The sequence below is a fragment of the Lithobates pipiens genome, unplaced genomic scaffold, assembly GCF_037356315.1.
Source record: "Lithobates pipiens isolate NorthernLeopardFrog02 unplaced genomic scaffold, aLitPip1_a1.2 Scaffold_16, whole genome shotgun sequence".
Lineage (NCBI taxonomy): Eukaryota > Metazoa > Chordata > Amphibia > Anura > Ranidae > Lithobates > Lithobates pipiens.
Window position 1 is genome coordinate 357,915,703 of NW_027507748.1, and position 24,524 is coordinate 357,940,226.

Genomic DNA, 24,524 nt, shown 5'->3' on the forward strand with positions numbered 1-24,524 from the left:
CTTCAGGGTCCTCGAAGAAGAATACTCTGCCATCATGCTCCACTCGGAGCCGTGCTGGAAACAACATAGCATATTTGATGTGAATCGATCGCAGCCTGCGTTTGGCTTCCATAAAATTCTGTTGGCGACACTGGACTTCTGCCGAAAAGTCCGGGAAGACAGCAACCTTAACATTCCCGTGCATGCATCCCTGTGCTTGTAGTTCAATAATTTAGCGATAAAGGTGCGAGGGGGGCCCCCTGTGGTGGCGGCTTAGCCAGCATGGGGGAAAAAGCCTCCCTGCCATATGTTGTAATGAGCAACTGCTCTAGAAACGTGGTCGGGTCTTTCCCCTCTGCCCCCTCCGGGAGACCGATCAGACGGAGATTGCATCGTCTGATCCTGTTCTCCATGTTGTCCTGTTTTGAAAACAGTTGCTAAATCTGCCTCTGCATACAATCTGTACCTGCCTGCAATGGGGGGAGAGCGTCCTCCATGAGGCCTATGCGGGCCTCTGTCTCCTTGACCTGATCACGGAGCTTGTGAAAGTCCTGCCTGATTAAAGATGTGTCTACCTTCACCTCCTCTATTTGTGCAGTGAGCGAGGTGTGGCACAGCGTTATTGCCTCCAGCAGTCTGTCTGTGCCTCCCGCCATCTGCTCCTCACTGACCTTATTGTTCAAGTTTCGCGGCTGTGTTTTTTTGCGCTTTCGACAGGGACATGATGTCCAGGATCTGGGGTTTCACCCGTGATGGTTTAGGAGCTAGGATAATGCCCGTGGGGTGCAGGATGCTGAGGATTGCAGGATCAATGTCCAGAGTTGCTCGGATTGCGTCCTACGCCATGTATCCCTGAAAAGCCTTCTCTTTTAAAAAAAAAAAAAAAAAGCCTATGCTGCTTCTAACGAACACTGTTTTACTTCCTCCATCAGCTCATCCCCACAGCTATTACCTTTTGTATCGATCTTTTTAGATTGTAAGCTTTAATGAGCAGGGCCCTCTGCTTCCTCTTGTACCAAACTGTAATGGAACTGTAATGTCTGCCTTTATTTTGTTAAGCACTGCACAAAATATTTGGCGCTATATAAAACCTGTATAATAAATAATAATGTCCTTGAAAGCTTTGCCATTGTCCAATCACTTGAAGGCACCAGTCTCTGAATCATTTGCCTGTGACCTGTACTGTACTCCAAGATATGAAATTTACAGGTTAGTCAAAATTCCTGTTTTTTCATTCTTTTAAATGTGTGTGTGTTATTACCCTGGTACTATGTTGAGAGACTCAAATCACATATAGTATATGGTATACATTGGTGTCAATGTGAGGGAAACTGCCCCATGTACTAGTGATCAATGGGAAGAACATTGGCCATTACATTGGCGGTCAGTGGGAAGAAGACTGCAGCTACAGTACACTGGTTTTATTTGCAGGAATTGGTCAGAAGTCTTGTTTCTACGTATTTGTGTACATAGGGGTAGTCATATATAGAGCAGTGGTGCTCAACTCCTGTCCTCAGGACCCACTAGAATACCAGATTTGCAAGATAACTCAAATATATCACAGGTGAAATTATTTGCTACTCAGTGATTGCAGTATTCTATTCTGTATCTCCCCAAGGTAATACGTAAAATCTGTCCGGTTATTGGGTCCTGAGGACAGGAGTTGAGAACCACTGCTATAGAGTCACACATGTGGGCATATACACAGTGGTAAATGATAGCCCCCTCCCACTAACCAGCTAAATACAATAAGAACGGATATTACATGTAATTAATGGTGGCTTCCCCTCCCTTTTATTCTAAGATACAGGCTGGAGGGGCGTGACAACAGACTGTGACTGGCAGAAATCCTACTATGCAGTGCGATATATATATATATATATATATATAAAATAATCTATATATCCAGTATAGAAGGAAAATGCCATCTAATGGGGAGTCTGCTCAAATCCAACTCTGCATGATGTCTCCATCCCACCAATAATGGAAAACCACGGCTGCCGGAGGCGCTCACAGAGCTGGAGGAGATGTATAAGCGGTCTTCCCCCAAGCTGACCTCACTTCCAACTTATACCCACAGGGGTCCAGGAACTTCTCCTCCAGCCCTGTGAGCACCTCCAACGGCTGTGGTTTTCTATCATTGGCGGGATGGGGACACAGTGCAGAGTTGGCTTGAGCAGATATGTACTTTATGGTGAGTTATAAAACATTTTTAATAAACAGTCCATTAGATGGCGCTTCTCTTCTATACTGGGTTCACACAATCGCAAATCGCACTGAAAAGTATCGGTACATGGTATTGGCAAGTACTTGACCAAAAGTATCGATACCATTTTTTTATTGGCTAGTATGAGTATCAGTGCAACAATAGCATGTATTGGTGGCTCTAAGGTTAATGGTTAGTTAACTCAAAACTGTAATTTCAGTGGAAGTTGGTTTAACCACCTAATGACTTCATACATGTCTTGGGGTTGAGATCCCTGCACTTGGGTTCCTAGGTCTGCACTCCTGACACAGTCATTAAGAGGGCATTCTACTCTCCCTGTTGGAATTTTATACTATGTAAAATGCAACAGCTGAAGTGGTAATTCCCCTTGCTGAGTGAAGACAGGGTCAGGGAACTATTGTAATGATACTGTATACCACTGCTGGAGTTGCCAGGAGATATAAGAAGCCAAAAAGGTGAGGCGCCAGTTGTGGGTTCACCTTTAGCTGAAATATCACTGGATGGATAGCCCCTTCAAATATTAAAAAAGTGTAGCTAAACACACACACACGCACACGCGCACACACACACACACACACACACACACACACACACACACACACACACACATCATATGCTCCCACTTAGTGGCATTGAAGCCTATATGCTTTTCCCCTTGTGTCGGGGAGGGGTGAAATGTACCCCCTGTAGCTGCCCCAAATATATATATATATATATATATATATATATATATATATATATATATATATATACACACACACACATATACACATACACATACACACACACACACACACACACACACACACACACACAAGCAGAGGGGGAAATCGTATGCAATTCTTGCAGAAATCGCAAGGCATTCCTGTTCAAACTGTATGCGATTCTTTGCAGTGTGACTTTTGCCCACTCATTTTGTATTGATGCAAATCGCACCGCAAAGCATCGGTTTCGGCATACTCACAAGTACTTGTGAAAATACTCTTTAGCGGCTAGGGGTGCAACGGATCAAAAAACTCACAAATCGGATTGTTCCCCGGATCAGATTAACGGATCGGATCATTTTTCGGATCAGCAAATAATAATTGAATTTGCAAAAACCTGTGAAAATTCCACCACCGTATAGTCCCCACTGTAATATCCACAATCTCCCCCCCTGTAATATTGGCTGAGTATGGCTGGGTATTGCAGGGTATGGCAGAGTATTGGCAGGGTATTGCAGAGTATGGCATGGTATTGAGGGATGGCTGCTTCCATCAGATCTATACCCTCCACTGTACAGATTAGTACTGGGAGAGGAGAGAGAAACCAGCGTCATGACATGACGCCGGTTTGTTTACAATAGATCGCTCCGTCGGAGCGATCACACTGTAAACGCCTGGGTGTAGAAAGATGGCCACCCCTTTGGAGCTAGGCCAAAGCCGTGGCATTTCCTAAGGCCGAGACCGCGGAGCGCGGCATGTGCTGATCCGAGCGGGGTGATCCGTTCGGAAAACAGATCGGCGACAATCCGTTGCACCCCTATTAGCGGCGCATCCCTAATACATACATTTAAAACAAATACATCCCATACATATATACAGTATATTTATATACCCATACATAGTATTATATGATAAATAATATCTCTGGTAGCACACACAAAAAAGAGACACAGTTTTAGTTATCTCCTTACATGTACATGTTTTTATTTATTTATAGAGAAACCCATTTTCCTGAAAAGCTCAGGGGCCTTAAAAAGCTTTGGCAAATACAAATGACAACTTTTTTAGGTTTTATACAAAACGATACCGCAGTTTAACAAATAAAACTCCAAGCAGCTGTTTGCCTCCTTATACCTGAAACAAATTGGTCAAGTACATAAAATATTGTTGGAATATAAAAACTTTAAAGCGAAACTAAACAATATCCTTATTCTCCAAAAAAATCACATGCATCCAGTATTAATAGCTCTGTAGTCTATTTTTATGAAATTGCATCTGTGTTTCGTAACATTGTCTGTGAGATCCTGAACATCTCCTTTTCCCCTCTTACTTGTTTTATTTATTTATTTTTGAGACAAGCAGTGCACATTAGTTAGGAGTCATGTGCACTGCCCTATGCACACTACACACCCCATAGTCCATGGTCATGGTCCCTAGTCTCGGGAGCGAGCAAGAGAGCATGGCTATGGTCTTACATTAAACTGGGACCATAAAGAACGTAGACACCCCTCTAACAGAAAGTTTTAAAGGTTTACAGCAGCAAAAAAAAAGGAAGGAATGTGGAGATTTGTAAGCAGCTGAAAAAATAGAAGGTACTTTGAGAATACATGCTAGAAGTTTCCTTTTTTTTACCACAGTGCTTAATGGCATTTTAAAACTGGAGACCATACAAAATAAAAATAAAGTGTTTATGCAAGTATTGCACAAAATCTAATTTATTGCAAATCAAAATGAATTAAAATAGCTTTAATATATTACTGTATAAATGTTTTTAAAATGAATGTACACATGGTGGTTACTAAAACTGGAGTGCGCAAAATTTGGTGCAGCTGTGCATGGTAGCCAATCAGCTTCTAACTTCAGCTTGTTCAATTCAAACCTGGAAGCTGATGCAGAGCTGCACCAGATTTTGCACTCTCCAGCGTTAGTAAATCAACCTCCATGGTGCCTTCATACTAACGTTCTGGGTTTGTCTTGGCACATTCACACATGGGGTTGTACCTTCAGTGAGCATTTACAGGACCCTGTCTGAGACCCATGTTTAAAACAACACTGTGATAAAGAAAGGGACAATGTCAGCTTTTATACATAAATTGGTAGTCCAGTTTTCGTATAACCGTTTTGCACCAACCGCCTCCCAGCTCTCTAAAGGGCAAGTTCACCTTTACAGAAAATCTGTAAGGTGAATTTACACTGGACCCTCTCTCCTCACCCCCCCCCCCCCCCCCCCCCGTCCAGCTGACCTTGAATGCCACAATCTCCCTCTGTAACACATTGTATAGCCGCTTTACCGGTCCAGGAATTTGAAATCCCCACAGCTCAATCTTCTAAAACCTCGTAAAAGGTACTATGGGTGGCATTTTAACTGGTCAGGGTCCAATTAGAACCTGTGTAGACCGTCCTGTCAGCAGGGGAGAAGAGAAGAGGAGAGAAAGCTGAAGAGATTACAAATCCTGGACCAAGCGGATATACGATGTGCCAGGGCGGGAGATCGCAGAACTCAAGGTCAGTGGGACTGAAGGATCAGGATGGGGAGAGGGTCCAGTGTAAGTTCACCTTACAGATTTTCTGTAAAAGGTGAATTTACCCTTTAAGAGTTCTAAAAGCCGGGAGGAGACAGGCAGTCGGCTGTCCCATGACACGAAAGCTCACAATCGCAAGTATGCATCGGGAGCCAACCAATCCCCGCCAGCTACTGTGCTGCGAGGATGCAGGGAACGCTCTCCAAGCATGGAAAGTTGATTTAAGAGGGCCGCATATATGCGGCCGATCCACATTAAGGCCCGCCCCCCAAGTGGCTGAATATATGCGTGTGGCTGCCTTCAAGAGGTACATTAAATAAGAAGCTGCTTTTGCTTTGCCAATTCTGCTCAATTTCATATATTAAAGAACTGGTAGCTTCCTACATTACTAGACCCCATGGGCAAGCTAGGAATGTTATTTGCCAATAGTCATCTTCTCAATGTCTTTGCTATTGAGTTTTGAGCTTGGAAATGATTTCTATGCAGGTAATATACTTTATACAATACACCGTTTCATACATAGGGCAATAGCGCACTCCATACTTATTCATTCACTAAGCAATAAGGTACTTTCAACAAACATCAAGCTGCATATAGGATCTGCTTAAGGTCTAGTGTACATGGGCATTTATGTTTTGTTCCTGAAATCAGTTTGTAAGCATTTTTCACTGATGTAGAATTAGGTGTTTAAATTGTATATTATGAAGGAGTATACACTTGTGTTTATATTAAATTGCGTTAGTTTGTCTTTATTCCTTTATATAGGCCGGTGTGAATGCATTTGTGAACATCTCTTCCCACACTAAATTTAAACTTGCTATTTACAAGTGTTTTTTTCTGAATTTTACTTGCTTTTGAGGCTGAAGCCCATGTATAATAGCCAACACGAACACAAATATAACAGAGCAGCCTGAACATAAAGCTGGTATATATATATATATAAAACTTAAAATGTAAAGCAGTTTGGAATTGCACCTGTCATTCAGAACACTATCTTTTTTATAACAAGCCAAATACAACTATATCAATTATAAAATAACATCTACTGATCATTTAAAACCAAGTACTCAAAATTTATTAATAAAATTAATCGAAATTTGAAGCCCAAATCCAGCCAACATTTGTTTTTTTTTTCTGAATAAACTAGGGAAGAGTAAATATTTGTCATTATTTTACCGCTGTAAGTGACCCTGTTGGGGAGATTGTATCTGACTTTCATTCCCTCTTACATCACAGCATAAAATGAAGGTAGATAGAAACACAGAGGTGTAAATACTAACCCGCCAGAAGTTCTAACTCGACACCACATTAATGAAAAAATGAATATTGTTGCAGTCTGTGTCCCCACTGGAAAGATTTCCCATCGCTTTTTATCACAAAAGAAAATGAGGGGAACTTCCCAATGCATACAGAGACTCTGTCCAAAACTGAAGAAAAGTTTTGGCTTAAGTTGGACTTTAAATTTGAATGTATTTTTCATCTTAAATGCAATAGGATAATTTGTGTAGTGCTCAAGCTCTCAAAAGCTCTGTTTAGTAAAGAGTAGGCATCATAATATTACAGTCGTACCAATGTTATCTGAAAGAGTGAGATGATACATATTTGTATGTAAGCCACTTTCAAGATTATAACCCTACATATTACAAAAGTGCTGTACAATTTAGTAGGAAGAATATTAGGTAAAAAGGTTAAATTACAGGTTGGCAATATGTAATTCTATTTACAGGAACCAGACTGACAGAAAATGTAACATGGTTTGTGTATACAGGAATTGCCACAGCATCTCTTTAAATGTAAGCATCTGTTCATCACATGGGGGAAGGATATATGTCAAGGAACAAGAATGTGAGGTTTTACAGCTGTCATGATTTTAAAGAAGGCGTCCCACAAACGCGGTGAGGAAGTCGTCATAGCTTAGCCGTACATTGCCGGATCGTGCTGTGTCCTTTTCACGGAATGATTCTGTCATACTCTGCAGCCTGGTACAGACCTGTATAAAGCCATCTAGCTGCAAGGTCATGTTGGCAGAGCGTGGAGCATATCGCGTCATCACTTGTTGCACAAACTGTGGACTCAGACTGTATCCCATCTGGGAAAGAGCTTTGAAGAGATAACATGCACAATGTAAAACAACTGACCATCAGGAAAATCATAAAAAAAAAAAAAATAATAAATAAAACAATGTGGGGTTATCACTAAAAATGCATGCCAGACCATTCTCCTCGTGCAAAACAGTCAATAAGTTTCAGGGTGGGAAAGGCACAGGTCAGGATGTACAGATACCGTGGCGTCACTGTAGAATCCACTGCTTCTGCTAGAAGATCTCTGTATCTAATTTGTTGAACCTGGAGGTCTACATCTAAACGTCCCACACCTGTGACACAGGTCCTGGGATATTGGATGTAGACCTCCTTGAACATCACTGGATGAAATAACCACTCCCACAGGTCCAGATGCTGCCTGCTGAGGAAATCTGTCAACTGTCCACACCTGGAATATAAAACAGCAGACAGGATGTGCTCTACCTCTCGACACAGTGAGGCCGCGTACACACGGGCGGACTGTTCGCCCAACTTTGTCCGCTGAACAGTGTTTCAGCGGACAGTCCGCTCATGTGTGGGCTTCAGCGGACAGTCTGACGAACAAAGTTTTTCGGAATTCCCGTAAGACAGTCCGCTGAAACTTGGTTTGAGCGGACAGTCCGCTCGTGTGTAGGCTTGTTCGTCAAACTAAGTTCCGCGCATGCTCAGAAAGGATTTACACGCCGAAGGTTGCATTGCAGTGTATAGGACGTCGTTTTTCTAGTCCCGTCGCACGTGCCGTTCACGTCATCGCGCACGCTTTCAGCGGACTGTTCGTTCATCGTGTGTGGTCAAGTCTGCTCATGCAAATTTTGAGCGGACTGTTTGTCGGATTGTTTGACAAACTAAGTTGGGCGAACAGTCCGCCCGTGTGTACGCGGCCTGAGACTTCTGGTTCCTTTCATATGGTTGATACATGCCTTTTTATTTTAGTAGACAAAAAATAAATAAAAAATGATACCACTCAAATGGGCCATTCTGTTATCCCAGCCATCTGGCCACAATGTTTGCAGGTGCTGGTGGGGTTGAATACTGGCTTGTTAGACACACTGAAGACTACAACAAATTTGCACCTGTCCGCACACTGCCTCGGCATATAGTGAGCTCCTCTTAGTTAAAAATGCCTTCACCTTGGTCTGCTACCCATGGGAGAACCCCCTCGCACATGTTTTGGCCAATAGGGGCTTAGAGGTGGCATAAACAATTAAGCCCCTACTGGGTGAAACACTTTAGAAGGGGTTTTCCCATGGGTAGGAGACAAATCTGAAGCAATTTTTTAGTAAGAGGAGTGTACTATAAGCAAAATCAGTGTGCAGATGGGCGACATTTTGTTGTAGTTCTTGAATTAAGTCTCTGCCATGGCTATCTCCAGCTAAATCCAGATGGAATGACCCTCCATCAGGATGGTCCAATGTTGCAGAAACAGCCAGATTACCTGAAGCGCCAGCAGGGTGCCCAGAACCCCCCCCCCCCTTATCTTTTTCTATTCTTTACTCCACATTTATATATGGTGACTATCTGCCCTGAGTGAGCCCTAAGCTATGGCTGGAAAGGGCATTTAACAGCAACTTTGACTGCAACCTTTACTCATAGCTAATATCCTCCAGATCCTTTATTAGCTTTGTTGCCCTTCTTTGTACTAGCTCCATTTCCAGTACATCCTTCCTGAGGACTGGTGCCCATAACTGGACAGCATACTCTAGGTGCGGCCGGACCAGAGTCTTATAGAGTGCCAGAATTATCGTTTTATCTCTGGAGTTGATCCGCTTTTTATTGCATGCCAATATTCTGTTTGCTTTGTTAGCAGCAGCTTGGCATTGCATGCCATTGCTGAGCCTATCTACTAGGATCCCCAGGTCCTTTTTCATCCTAGATTGCCCCAGAAGTCCTCCCCCCAATGTATAGAGTGCATTCATATTTTTGTCACCCAAATTATTTTACATTTTTCTACATTGAACCTCATTTGCCATGTAGTTCACAACCCCATTCATTTGTTCAGATCTTTTTACAAGGTTTCCACATCCTGCGGAGAAGTTATTGCCCTGCCTAGCTTAGTATCGTCCGCAAATACAGAGATTGAACCGTTTACCCCATCCTCCAGGTTGATTAAGAAAAAAGAAATGGGATTGATCCTTGATAAAGCTTTTCAATAAAAATGTTTGAAATAAAAGATTCCTGGGGAAGAAATACTCTGGCATGGGACTATACCAAAAGTACTCAAAATTAGTTGGTTCCAGAACTGTTGCAGTAACTGGAGAGTCAAGGCTAAATATTAAATTTAGAGCTTGGCCTACTGTTATCTCAACAACAGGAGGTCATTTAAGTATTCCTTAATGGGGATGCCACATGATTACAGCAGGGCTAGTACTGGGGCCAGCACCTTGGTGTCTAAAAAGTCTAGGAGGTCCAAGTGGATTACATGTGGAATTACTACACTTGAATGAAGACATTCAGTGCTTTCAGATCTAAGATGGGGCAGATGCCCCCATTAGGTTTTAAAACCGAACAGGCTGGAGAAAAACACTGGAAACTGTTCTGCCACAGAAAATTGGAGAATGACATCTTGATCCAGAAGCCCAGAAAAAGCTACATTGGGATCCACTAATCTCTGCAGTAGAAAGGGAAGGTTGGAGACGAAAAGGGGGAATAGCGGTAGCTTGTACCCTCTGTGAACAACTTTCTGCACCCAAGGATGTGATCTGTTCATGATAGCGAAGACTTTGTAAAGTGGGAGCACACCTTAATGCCATAAAAGGTTTGTCTCAGGGTTTGGTGGACATTGAGCCCAAGACCTTGCAGGTGGACAGGGAGCCAAGCTCTGGAAAAGTAAGGCCTCTGCAACCCATCAAACCTGTAGTTTAAAGTAACAATCGTTTGCATCTGGCATTTTATGATCAGCGAATCAACTGCAGTGGTGACAAGATCCCTTCTAATGGACTTTGACCAATCAGCCAGAGTTTGGCAAAGCAAATACAACAGGTAAGATAAGCTGAAAAGCAGGACATGCCAGTGAGAACAGAGCTGTAGGGGAGGCTTCCAACCATTAGTTGGGTCCCTAAAGACAGGAACATCCTCCACCAGAATAGTGGCTGCTCCGTTAAAGCAGGGCACTGCTGGATCCACACCGGGGGCAGACCACATTTTAACAAAGTCCCCTTCAAACGGATACAAAGCTGACAAGTGCTTGGGGACAGCAAATGTCTTGTCAGGGTGTTTACTATCTCTGTAGAGAAGGAATTAGAAAACCAGGAAGGCTTTGTCTTCTTAGAGACTAGGAATAGTACTAGTAGAAGCAACAAGCTGTTTCTCTAGTTTCAGAGTGTGGCACACCACATTAATAGGAACTTAAATAGTCTTTAATTTAAAAGCAATAAACAGAAGACTGTGAATCCTGAGGCAAAGTTGTCCAGCAAGGACAGGAGCGACTCAGAATCAGTCTCAGCGGCTGATGGCTCAAGGTAACATCATGGGCAAAACAGATACAGAATCTGCAGAACTGCACTTGTGGCCTCTGCAGTAAGAAAATAACTGGGTGGTGTGGGCTGTGATATCATGCATGATTGTAGTAAAGACCTTAGTTAATAGAACAGAAGAGTTAGCCACAACTATTGGAGGGAAGGCTCCAAAGATGTGATAGGCATAGGGCTAAATTAATCTAGGCCACAGACATTGTCTGCATTGGTTGGTCCGCTGCAAGCAGCATCAAAGCTATCACTAGAGTGTGAGCTAGGGGCACCCAGTACAGCATTAACTCCTTTAATACTGGGAACCAGTGGAAGGCAGAAATTGTAAAGTTTCCCAGTAATCCAAGCAAATGAGGTAGCTCCCAATTGGACTACTGATAGAGCAAGCACTGAGGCAATGACAACAGTTCTAGAACTGGAAAGCACTTAGTGGCTAACTTGTTACCAGAACGGGGTCTGCAAAGCACCTTATCTGGAATCCAGTGTACTGAAGGCATCACCACTACCTCTCATTCTAACAGAGAAGTTAGATTTTAAATTATTAAGTATATTAACTATATCTGCTCTCACAACTCTACACACCCTATGGACCACAGCAATCTTTACATTTCTACTATGGGCCCGTTAATTCGACAGTACCTTTGTCACTGCTTAAGATAACAATATTAATACATACCGTATATACTCGAGTATAAGCCGAGATTTTCAGCCTCTTTTTTGAGGCTGAAAGTGCCCCCTCGGCTTATACTCGAGTCACCGCTGTCTGACTGCTCGATCAGCGTATCGAGCAGACAGACGGCGGACATTAAAATTCAAAAGCCGCGCCTCCTTCTCCGCCTGTGATAGGCGGAACACTGAATTTCCCAGCAGTCAGTGTTCCGCCTATCACGGACATCCGTTCATTCTCATACTACGGACGAGTATGAGAGGATGTCCGTGATAGGCGGAACACAGGCTGCTGGGAAATTGAGTGTTCCGCCTATCACAGGCGGAGGCGGAGGCGCGGCTTTTGAATTGTAGAATGGCCGCCGAGAAGAGCGGCGATCCTGGAGCGGCGATCCATCGGCACGACACGGGACGGAGGAGGCACGGGACGGAGGAGGCTCGGGACGACGGCGGCTCGGGACGGAGGCTTGGGACACAGGTAGGCTGGACACACACACAAGGCTGCACGGACACACACACACACACACACAGGGATGGATGGATGGATGGATGGATACACACACACACACACACACAGGGATGGATGGATGGATGGATGGATACACACACACACACACACACACACACACACACAGGGATGGATGGATGGATGAATACACACACACACACACACAGGGATGGATGGATGGATGGATGGATACACACACAGGGATGGATGGACGGACACACACACAGGGATGGATGGATGGATGGACACACACACAGGGATGGATGGACGGACACACACACAGGGATGGACGGACACACAGGGATGGACAGCCATGTCTCACCCTCGGCTTATACACGAGTCAATAAGTTTTCCAGTTTTTTGGGGGTAAATTGGGGGCCTCGGCTTATATTCGGGTCGGCCTATACTCGAGTATATACGGTAGGTTATTTTTTATGGACATACAAGGCTTTAATTATGTGATATTGTCTTTTTTTTTTTTTTTTATGCAGAAAATGTCACACAAAAATAAATAAAACACTTTTTGATGTGTTCACAAAAAAAATAAAAAAATATAATAATAACAATAATAATAATAGCGTTACTGTAGAGAAAAAAAAAGTGTAAATTGTATTCTATAATTTGCCCTGTTTAACCACTTCAGCTCCGGAAAAAAAGTTTTACCCTGACAAGGCCATTTTTTGTGATACGGCACTGCGATGCTTTAACGGACAATTGTGCGGTCCTGCAACACTGTACCCAAATAAAATTGATTTCGTTTTATTCCCACAAATAGAGCTTTGTGAATCACATGCCTTCAGCACGAGGGGGGTGCTAAAGCACCTTGTCCCCATTTTAATGAGGACAATGGCTTTTTCCCCCACAGACCTGACCTGTGAATGAGTATAGTGCACTTATTCACCAAAAATAATAATGATTGACACTGGAATTCCAGCGTCAATCATTATGAACACCACCTGCCAACCAGCATCCAAAAAAAGAAATAAAAAAAAAAGGTTCAACACTTGGCTCCCGACTAACAGCTCTGCTTCCCGCTTTCCCTAAAGAAAATAAGGGGCGTGGTCACCTAGTAACATCATTGGGTGAATAGCTGTGCCACCAGGGACCTGACATTTTAATGAAAGGGGCTAAAACTTAGCCACCAAGAGCCACAGCAGGAATCAAAAGATTCCTACTGCTACAATTTGCACCAGCGCTAATTGCTGGTGTGCATGTAGCCTAAAAGCTGTCAATTGGTGGCGACTGGGGGGGGGAAGGAGGAATTGTACCAGTGAGGCAGAATGACAGGACGTGTCAACCAGTGGATAGAGAAGATCTATTACTGCAAACTGAAAAAACTCAATTTTAGCACATTTGCACTTCTAGTTCTCTCTTGTTAATCCTCTCAGAGAAGTCTACCTAGTGTAGCTTTCTGTGATTGTGTGGCAACAATGCTACACTGCTCATGAATTCAGAGTAGAGTCCGTACTCATGTAGGGTGTGCCTGCTTGCACTACAGTGAGATGAAAAGTTTTGCAGGGGCTTAGCTATCAGCACTGTCACCGCTGATTCACAAGCCTGTAGCATTTTTGCCTGCCCAAAGCTTTATAGATTGACAGCACTGTCTCTATTGCTGAAATCCACGCATGGTGAGTTGCAGTGTATGGGAGGATAATTGTGTGCCACAAAAATGTACAGGCATACCCCACTTTTAAGTACACAATGGGGTTTATTTACTACTTCTGCATAGAAACCAATGAGCTTCTAACCCCAGCTTGTTCTATTAAGCTTTGGTAATAAAACCTGGAAGCTCATTGGTTTCTATGCAGATGTGAGCCTGATTTTGCACTTTCCAGCTTTAGTAAATAAACCCCCTTGTGTAATTAAAAGTGGGGTATGCCTGTAGTAGGATTTGGCTCAGTCAGGGAAATTGTTTTGTTTACCTTATGAGGCTTATGCATCACATAGAACCTGGATTTCTTTAGACTGTCATACAGGAGCCTATGTTTGTACTTCAATGTTTTAAAAAAACAGGAATAAAAAAGAAAAAAAAATTATATAGCTCACCCCACTGATCTGCAGATGAATGGACCAACGTAAATACAAAGTAACATTAACATATTACTTTGTATATCAGACACATGCCAATGAAAACACTGATCAGGTGGTCATTTTTTGACAGCGGTGGCTAGTGCTGGCTGCTGTACTTACAAAAAAAAAAAAAACTTCCAGCTGTAATTTTTACAGACAGAAATGTGCAGTAAAAGCAGCGGATTGCGGTGGGGTAGCGAGCAGCAAATACTACGTATGCCCCGTGCACTTCAGTGAGGTTTTTTGGGCATAAGTAGCAGTCCTAATTTAACTGATTGGGTTTTCCGTTGCGCATGCATGGATGTAGCACGATTTTCTCTGCATGTTCCAGACAATGATTTATGGCTGAGACCTGCTGACTGGCTGTGTCTAATCACAGCACAGAGTCCTGAGTGTTTACACTGAGCAGTGATCTGGCCGTTTCTTTTCCCTGCAAAGCAAGGAGAAAAAAACAGCCAGATAGAAAAGTAAAAGCAGCACACATTACCCCTAGATGTTAACCCTTTCCTAGCCAGTGTCGTTATTAGTTTGTCAGTGTATAGTATTGTCAGTGATCACTGTATTAGTGTCACTAGCGATGTCAGTGGCAATTAGTGATGCTCCCAGATGGTGTCTGTTAGCGTCCGATTGCGCGCCACCCTATCACAGTCACACTATAAAGTCGCTGATTATCGCCATTACAGTATAGCATCTGTACCTGCGTGAATTGCAGTATATATACACACACACACACACACACACCATAGTTTGTAGACGTTATAACTTTCACACATAGAGACTGCTTTTTTTTTCTTTTTTACCAAAGACATGTAGCAGAATCAAGGGAAAGAAAAAGAAAAAAAAACAGGCAGGGCAAAAAATTATCAAGGCACCTCATCCCAGAGTAGTTAGATGAAAAAAGTAGAGGAAGACAAAACGGGATTATTACGGTGCTAATCACTTAGTTTGAAAGAGAAACCCCCAAATGGGGGGTACAGAGACACAGATGATGATATGTAGTTGTTAAAAATAGAAAAACTTTTTATTTATTAATTATACATAATTCTTTAAAATACAGAACAAATATTCAAGGTTACAAGTGAACCACTTTGATGATTAAGAATTAAATATCCACATTTAGTCAATTAATTCAATTGAAGTTACACTTGGCTATTCTGATGGAGTCCCAACATGTTTCGCCTAAACAAAGGCTTCTTTTTTTTTTTTTCTTCATTTCCCCCAATCTCACATTTCTTATGTTTTTTCGTTAAGGTTTAAGCTATCATAAATATTGCTATATGATTCTACATTGGTGTCCAGTATGTTCAATATTATGTTTGTGTTTTAATTTTTTCTGCTATATCCATGTTTATATGTGGGATTATATTTGTGTCTCCTGCATTTAAAATGTATAAATACTACAGATGTCCTATCCTCTATGAATTATTTTATTACTATCATATATTAAACTATATGTGTAATTTTTACATCTCCATATTGTAACTATGCTGTAAATTCTTCTATTGATTGTTTTCGCAACTTTTGGTAACTAAATGCAGCCCACTACTCTTTCTGTTATCTTAAATGATTAAATCTATTTATCGTTATAACTTTATATTTTCACCCAAAATAACTTTGACTTATTCACATCAGCATTATTATTACTATTTCCTTTCCCCGTGTGCCCAGCCTCTCGATAGTGAATTCTTTGGGAGCGGACTTTTTTCCCCATGATCGGTGTCTGTATGGACGCACGGGTCGGGCTGTGTGGAAGCCCGACCCATTAGTATGCAGGCTGCTATAACAATTAGCATGTCCCGGATGGTTGACCACTTGCAGCATTCCGCTGCCTCACAGCAAACATCCTTATGCTGTTACCTCCGCAAGCCCCATGAATGCCCGTAGCGGCGTAGGGGTTGCCGTGGAAACGGAGCCTCCGCTGCGGGGCATCATGGGGATTGTAGGCTCCACCACTCGGCACGCATGCACAGCGCTGCTCTACTGTCCGCTTTCACTTGGCGTACGTGACGTGACACCAAGTGAATGGGGGATAAATGGAACACTCACGCTGTGAGCCTGTGCTGGCTCTGCAGGACACTGTCGCCTGGATAGCACTACTTTAAGGTTAGTCCAAGGGTTTTAGTTTGGATTGCTCCACACCGTCCATATCTTCTTCCCCATAATTTGGTCATTTGAGTTTTTAACCTTATTTAATTATATTTGTATTTAATAGGATCGGTCTGAGCTTGTTGCAGGACTTTGTCATGCACCTGATCTATTGATAGATCCTCCAGCTGTAGTGCGTATCAGACTGGATCACAGTGGAGCATGTGTACTTTTAATACCTGTTAGTTATTGGGTAAGCCTCTTTGATACCTATCGAAGCAAATAGAGCATAACGCCACATTTATATTATAATACAAGCATTAACTCAGTTCTTGCTTGTTAATTCAAAGTTTAACATCTATCTGAATACTTGATTATCAATGAGACCCTTTTCATTAATATTTTAGGTTTTTGTACTCCAATTCTATCGCCAATAGGGAACTTTTCACCCCTTATTTGGGCACTAAGTCCCATGTATGATACACATTAAAGACTTACTCATTCAGGTAGGTCTTCAAAAACCTTCAATAAATTTATACAGTAAACACTTTTTTAGCTATGTAGCTCGTTAATGGGGGCCAAATGTACCCTATATATTTTAACATTAGTGGGCATTTGTCTATTCTATTTATCCCCTGCAGGCACCATTTGGGGACTTTCTAATTGGTCCGCTTTCCATGTCTTAAAGGCTTCTCTAATCAACAGCTGTGGCAGGGCCTTTGGTTGGGGGTAGGTAGGTATACATACATATTTCAATTATACAAAAGCTTTTCTAAATTCATCCTACTTTCAATATTAAGCTTTGTTTCGATTTCTTAATCCTTGCTAATATGAAGGGTTTGGGCTGCATTGATTTTTGAGACCTATTTTACAGTTTTTGCCTTGCTTTGTCTACAGTGAATCTTGCATTTCTTGTAACCACTCCACGTCAATTACTGGCTTCCCTGAAGAAGCCTTTGTTTAGGCGAAACATGTTGGGACTCCATCAGAATAGCCAAGTGTAACTTCAATTGAATTAATTGACTAAATGTGGATATTTAAATTCTTAATCATCAAAGTGGTTCACTTGTAACCTCGAATATTTGTTCTGTATTTTAAAGAATTATGTATAATTAACCACTTAAGGACCAGGCCTCTTTTTCAGACTTGGGGTTTACATGTTTAAAACAGTTTTTTTTGCTAGAAAATTACTTAGAACCCCCAAACATTTTATATTGTTTTTTTTCTAACACCCTAGAGAATAAAATGGCGGTCATTGAAATACTTTTTTTCACACCGTATTTGCGCAGCGGTCTTACAAGCGCACTTTTTTTTGGAAAAAATTCAATTCACTTTTTTGAATAAAAAAATAAGACAGCAGTAAAATTAGCCCAATTTTTTTTTATATTGTGAAAGATAATGGTACGCCGAGTAAATTGATACCCAACATGTCACGCTTCAAAATTGCGCCCGCTTGTGGAATGGCGTCAAACTTTTAGCCTCAAAAATCTCCATAAACGACATTTAAAAAATTCTACAGGTTGCATTTTTTGCGTTACAGAGGAGGTCTAGGGTTAGAATTATTGCTCTTGCTCTACCGATCGCGGCGATAACTCACATGTGTGGTTTGACCACCGTTTTCATATGCGGGCGCTACTGACGTATGCGCTCGCTTCTGTGCGCAAGCTAGTCGTGACGGGGTGTTTTAAAAAAAAAAATTTTTTTTTCTTATTTATTTTAATTGATTTTATTTTTACACTGTTTTAAAAAAAAAAAAAAAAATGGATCACTTTTATTCCTATTACAAGGAATGTAAACATCCCTTGTAATAGAAAAAAGCATGACAGGTCCTCTTAAATATGAGATCTGGGGTCAAAAAGTCCTCAGATCTCATATTTGGGCTAAAATGCAAAAAAAAAAAAAAAAAAAAGAAAAAGAAAATCTGACATCTAAAAAAAAAATATATACCTTTAAGAGGTATGGGCGGAAGTGACGTTTTGACGTCGCTTCCGCCCTCCTATGGTATAGAGACGAGTGGGGGCCATCTTAGCCTCACTTGTCTCTATGCCCAGCAGACGAAAGGACCCGATCGCCTCCGCTACCGACGGCTCCGGTAAGCGGCGGAAGGTGCGGGAGGGCGGCGGGAGGGTGGCACCTCTCCCGCCGCCGATAGCGGTGATCTCGCGGCAAATCCGCCACGGAGACCACCGTTATCGTACAGCCGACCGCCGCCTGAAGAGATGGATATCTCGGTTGTGGCAGCAGCTGCTGCCGTTACCGAGATATCCCTCTTCAAAAATAGGATGTACATCGTCGTGCGGCGGTCGGCAAGTGGTTAATAAATAAAAAGTTTTTCTATTTTTAACAACTACATATCATCTGTGTCTCTGTACCCCCCATTTGGGGGTTTCTCTTTCAAACTAAGTGATTAGCACCCTAATAATCCCGTTTTGTCTTCCTCTACTTTTTTCATGTAGCAGAATACATTTTGGCCTAAATTTATGAAGATATTCGATTTTTTTTTTTTATTGAACAGGTTTTATAACAAAGTAGAAAAATGACCAGTTACACTTACCGGTAATGGGTTTTCTAGGAAATCTTCCAGGACGGCACACCTGAGAGATGACTGGTCCACTTGACAGGAAACACAATCAACAAGTTTAAAAGTTCCCACCCCTCCCTCAGACCCTCAGTTATGGCAAAGGAAAACCCCACACCAGTGTCAGAGGGAACATTCTGTGAGGAGTGAATACACCACACCAACAAAACAAGGGTAGGGAAGTAGGCCTGCCGTCCTGGAAAATTTCCTAGAAAACCCGTTACCGGTAAGTGTAACTGGTCATTTTCTCCAGTCATCTTCCAGGACGGCACACCTGAGAGGATAAGCAAGAAGTTCAGACCTACCTTAGGGCAGGACAGCCGCTTGTAGGACCTTCCTGCCAAATGCCAAGTCCTGAGGGGACAACAGCTCCACTCTGTAGTGCCTCAGAAATGTCTTGTGGCTCGTCCATGTTGCTGCCCTGCAGATCTGGTCGATTGAGGCGCCGGCCCTTTCTGCCCAGGAGGTCGCCAGGGACCTGGTTGAATGTGCCATTAAGGTGGGTAGGCACTGGTTTACCTGCCTGCCCATAAGCTATAGTTATGGTCTGTCTGATCCTTCTCGCTATCGTTGGCTTAGAAGCTTGCAGACCCTTTCTCTTCCCTGAGAAGGTGATTAGTAAGTGACTGGATCTCCTAATGTCTCTTACTCTCTCTAAGTACACTAGGAGACAGCGCCTGACGTCTAAAGCCTTGTACACACGGTCGGAGAATCCGTCGGAATGTGTCCTATCGGACCGTGTCGTCGGATAATCCGACTGTGTGTGGTATGCATCGGACTGATTCCGTCCGAATCCCCGTCCGACCCAATTTTCCAACATGTTGGAAATATTTCCTGACCAACTGGGCCAGTCGGACCTAATCCGATCATGTGTAGAGCATTTTGATCGGACCAAGTGCCACGCATGCTCAGATCCAATTCCTACATCAAAGCTATTGGCTACTAGCCTGAATGTAGTCCCATCGTAACAAAATTACGTCATCACGTTCTGAAAGATCGGATTTTTCGCCAACTTTGTCCGACCGTGTGTATGCAACAGTTTCGGACAAGATCCGACGGACAAAATCCGACGGGCAGAATCCGACGGATTTGGTTGTGGAAATCTCCGACCGTGTGTACAGGGGCTAAGAGATGGAACCTTTCCTCTTCCTTATTCTTAGGATTCAGGTAGAAGGACGGGAGAATAATCTCCTGTGTTCTGTGAAACCCCGAAGCTACTTTTGGCAAATAAAAGGGGATCCTGACTGAGGATTACCCTATCCTCTAGGATACGCAAAAACGGCTCCTTAATCGAAAGAGCCTGTATATCACTATCCCTTCTGGCCGTGGTAATAGCCAGAAGGAAGGTTAACTTAAATGATAATAATCGAACGGAAACCTGAGCCACCGGCTCAAAGGGCCCTCTTGTCAGGGCATCTAACACCAGGGATAGGTCCCACGGAGGGCACCTGACCGACCTGACTGGGGTCACCCTTTCCCTGGCCAACAGAAATCTTTTTAATCCCTGGTCCACCCCCCTTTTGAAGAAAATCTAGGATAGTAGGTATCATCTGGAGAGCCCCCTTCTTAGACTGTAACCAATAGAGGTCGACGAATATGGGTTTTTCTCTGGCCAATGCCGATATTTAGAAATCATGGCGGCTGATAGCCGATATATGATGCCGATTTTTTTGGGCCGATATGTTAGGCCGATTTTATTTTATTTCTTTATTTTTTTCCTTTTTTTATATATTATTATTATTTTTTTTTTAATCCCCCTTGATCTAACACACCTTTCCCACTGGGGCGTTTTTCAGGCGCTTTTGGGCTAAAAATAGCGCCTGTAAAGTGCCTGCAAAATGGCTCCCCTGCAGTCTGTGTGAAAGACAGAGTGCTTTCACACGGAGGCGATGCTCTGGCAGGATCTTAAAAAAAAAAAGTCCTGCAAGCAGCACGTTTGGAGTGGTGTATACCGCTCCTCCACCACTCCTGCCCATTGATATGAATGGGCACCACTGCCGAAGCGCATGCAATGCGATTTGGCAGCAGTGCTTCATGGGCGCATTTAACCTCTTCCTTGGCCGCTAGCTGGGTTATATGTGCCCCACTAGCAGCCAAATAGCACCGCTAAAATGATGGTAAAGAGCTGCTAAAACTTGCATTTTACCATCAACGCCTGCCCGCTCCAGTGTGAACGCAGCCTTCATAAGTGATACAGAAAATTTCTTACATTTAAACATTTATTAAACAAAACAAACCTCCAATCAGTTTACTTGTAGGTATGATTTAGATAAAAAAAAAAAAAAAAAAAAACACCTATGTATTAAATAAAAGCAGGTAGTCAAAAAACTTTTGGACAAAAAAAAAAAAAAAAAAAAAAAAAAAGGGCTAACTTTACTGTTTTTATTTTATTTTTTAAATAGTGTATTTTTTCCCCAAAAAAATGCATTTGAAAGACCTCTGTGCAAATGCCGTGTGACATAAAATATTGCAACAACCGCTATTTTATTCCCTAGGATCTCTGCTAAAAAAATATATATAATTTTTGGGGGGTCTGAGTGATTTTCTGGCAGAAAATACTGGATTTTTACTTGTAAGCAACAAGTGTCAGAAAAGATTTAGTCTTTAAATGGTTAAACTGAGAACTTCTACACACAGAGATGACTTCATTCATTCAAGTGTAAACATTGTATCATTTTGTTCTTTTCTTGGCAGACTGCCCAGAGAGGAGGAAAGTCGTTTCTATGGCAACTTACACTGACTTCTATACAGAAGTCATTTCAAAGTCCCACTGCAGTTCTATATCGGCTTTTTACCAGCACAATCGGCCGATGCCGATTAATTAAAAAACGGCAAATATCGGACGATATATCGGTCGACCTCTAGTAACCAATGGGAGTAAACTTTCCAGACCTTTGCATAAATTCTCCTGGTGACTCCCTTTCTACTGAGGAGAAGACTATCTATCACTTTCTCCGAGCAACCCCTGTCACGGAGGATTTCCCTCTCAAGAGCCATGCTGTCAGAGAGAGACGTCCCTGGTCGGGGTGAAAGACTGGACCTTGAATGAGCAGGTCTCATTGTACCGGCAGGTGCAGCGGGGGCACTACTGAACAGTTCTGAATGGAGGGAAACCAAGCCCTCTTTGGCCACCAGGGTGCTATCAGCACCAGGTCTGTCCTTGACTGAGCCAACTTTTGTAGAACTCTGGGAATGAGTGCTAGTGGGGGAACAGCATATGCCAGCCTGAAATCCCACATCTGTACAAAGGCGTCTACCCCCTCTGCCCCCTGTTCCTTGTAGAGGGAGAAAAATCTGCGGACTTTCGCATTCCTCCAGGAAGCGAATAAATCTACTTCTGGCCTGCCGAAATGCCCGTACACCAGGGCAAAAACCTCTTTGTTCAACCCCCATTCTCCCTGAAGGATGGGTTGTCTGCTTAGGAAATCTGCCTGAAGATTGAGCGACCCTTTTATATGTACCGCTGAAAGTGAAAGGATCCTCCCTTCCGCTTCTTCTAGGATCTGCTGTGCTAACTTCCTCAGCCTGCCTGACCTTGTCCCCCCTTGGTGGTTCAGGTAGGCAACCGTGACCAGGTTGTGCGAGAGGACCTGTACCTCTCTGCCCTGAAGCTGCTTCTGGAAGAAGCTTAGCGCCTTGTCTACTGCCAGAAGTTCCCTGAAATTGGAGGACTCCCTGGCTTGGCTGCGGTTCCAGGACCCCTGGGTATACCGGTCTCCCAAGTGAGCCCCCCAACCCCAGGCGCTGGCGTCCGTGGTTAGGACCAGCGGGTCTATCTGGGACCAGGGGCGACTCCTCGACAGATTGTCTGAGTCGAGCCACCACCATAGAGAGATGGCGACCTCTTCTGTGAGAGACACTCTTCTCTCCAGTGCTTCTTCTCTTCCTCCCCAAGAGGCAAGAAGGAAGGCTTGGAGCTGCCGAGAATGGAGCTGCGCCCAAGTCACTGCCAGTATACAAGAGGTCATGAGACCCAGCAGTCTCATGATATACCTCAGAGAGGCATCCCCCCCTTTGAGGAGGGTGATAACTGCACTCTGGACTTTCGCTACCTTTTCTGCTGGTAAGAACACCTTCTGTGCCTGTGAGTCTATCAGGTAGCCCAGATAAAGCTTGGACTGAGATGGAGTCAGCGAGGACTTTTCCCGGCTGACCATCCAACCCAAGGTCTCCAGGGTCCGTAGCACTGTGTCCCTGTCTCTCAAAGTCTGCGCCTGATCCACACTGTAGACCAGTAAATCGTCCAGGTAGGGTATCAAACCTATTCCCTGGAGATGCAGGTACGCTACCACTTCGGCCATTACCTTTGTGAAAACCCTTGGATTGGCCGCCAGTCCAAAGGGGAGTGCCCTGAATTGCCAGTGTTCTACCTTCTGCTGCATGCGTATTGCGAAGCGAAGGTATTTCTGGTGTTCTGGAGCAATAGGTATATGTAAATATGCGTCTTTCAGGTCCAGGGCGACCATAAAAACTCCTGCCTGAAGATGTCTCCTTACAGAATAGATACTTTCCATTCTGAACTTTTTGTGTAATAAGTAACGGTTGAGTCCTCTTAAATTTATTATCAACCAAAACGTACCCGAGGGCTTCGGAACCACGAAAACGCAAGAGTAAAAGCCCTGGGCCAACTGACTGGCTGGCACCGGGGCAATAACGTCTTCCCCTGCCAGCTCTCATACTTCCCAGCAGACCCTCCGCCTTGGTAGGGTCCCTGGGGAGAAAGGTGACAAGAAAATTCTGTGGAGGGGACAGCTGAAACTTTAGTCTGTACCCCTCTCTTAAGAGGCTTAAAATATATGGACTCTGCGTAACCTTCTCCCACTCGGAAAGGAACCTGCAGAGCCTTGCGCCTACCTTTACAGTGGCGTCATTTGGCTTCCTTATGGGAAGAACCGGAAAAAAGGATCACACTTTTTTCCTTTCGCTTTCCAAGACCCCACTTCTTCTTGTGGTCACTTCTCCCCTTATGTTGACCTCTTGACTGGGGGCCACGAAAAAATCTCTTGCCCTTTTCTTTTTTTAGGCTTCACCGGGAATTTCTTTCCCCTCTCTGTGGACCAGAAGAGGACCTGATCCAAACCCGAACCAAAGAGCAGGGAGCCCTCAAAGGGAATCCCGCACAGACGAGAATTAGAGGTGAAGTCCCCGTCCCAGGTCTTTACCCATAGGGCCCTCCTAGCGGAGTTTAGAAGTGCCGCTGACTTAGCTGTGGTTCTGACAGTCTCCACTGCTGCATCTGCCACATATGCTACTGCTCTGTTGATTACCTCCAGCGAGTCTACAATTTCTTTAGCCTCTTTCCTACGCGAGACGTGTTCCATTAATCTGTCAAGCCTCCCGTCTGTATTTCTGGCTACACAGGCCGAGGCTAAGGTGGGGTCCATAGCCGCCGCATTTGCCTCCCAAGCCCTCCTGAGTAGGATCTCAGACTTCTTGTCCATCTGGTCCCGAATGCTTCCTGAATCCTCAAAAAGGACAGATCGGACCTTTTGGACACCTGTGCTAGGGCGGCATCCAGGAGAGGAGTCTTAAAAAACTTTTCTTCCTCCTCGCCCTTGAAAGGACACCTTCTCTTCCAGGCTTTTAGCCTAAGGTGCTTGCGCTTCCATTCCCTGAGGATTATATCCTTCAGGGACTGGT

At 43.5% G+C, this 24,524-nt stretch overlaps 1 protein-coding gene across 1 annotated transcript in view; it reads right to left on the bottom strand.

Moving 5' to 3' along the window:
* Window positions 1-3,863: 3,863 nt before the first annotated feature.
* PEF1 (penta-EF-hand domain containing 1) overlaps window positions 3,864-24,524 on the bottom strand; it is a 37,183-nt gene continuing 16,522 nt past the window's right edge. The window contains exon 5 of the mRNA XM_077481946.1: window positions 3,864-7,532. Within this exon, the coding sequence (XP_077338072.1) occupies window positions 7,303-7,532 (230 nt within the window). The 3' untranslated portion in view covers window positions 3,864-7,302. The remainder of the gene's footprint in view (window positions 7,533-24,524) is intronic.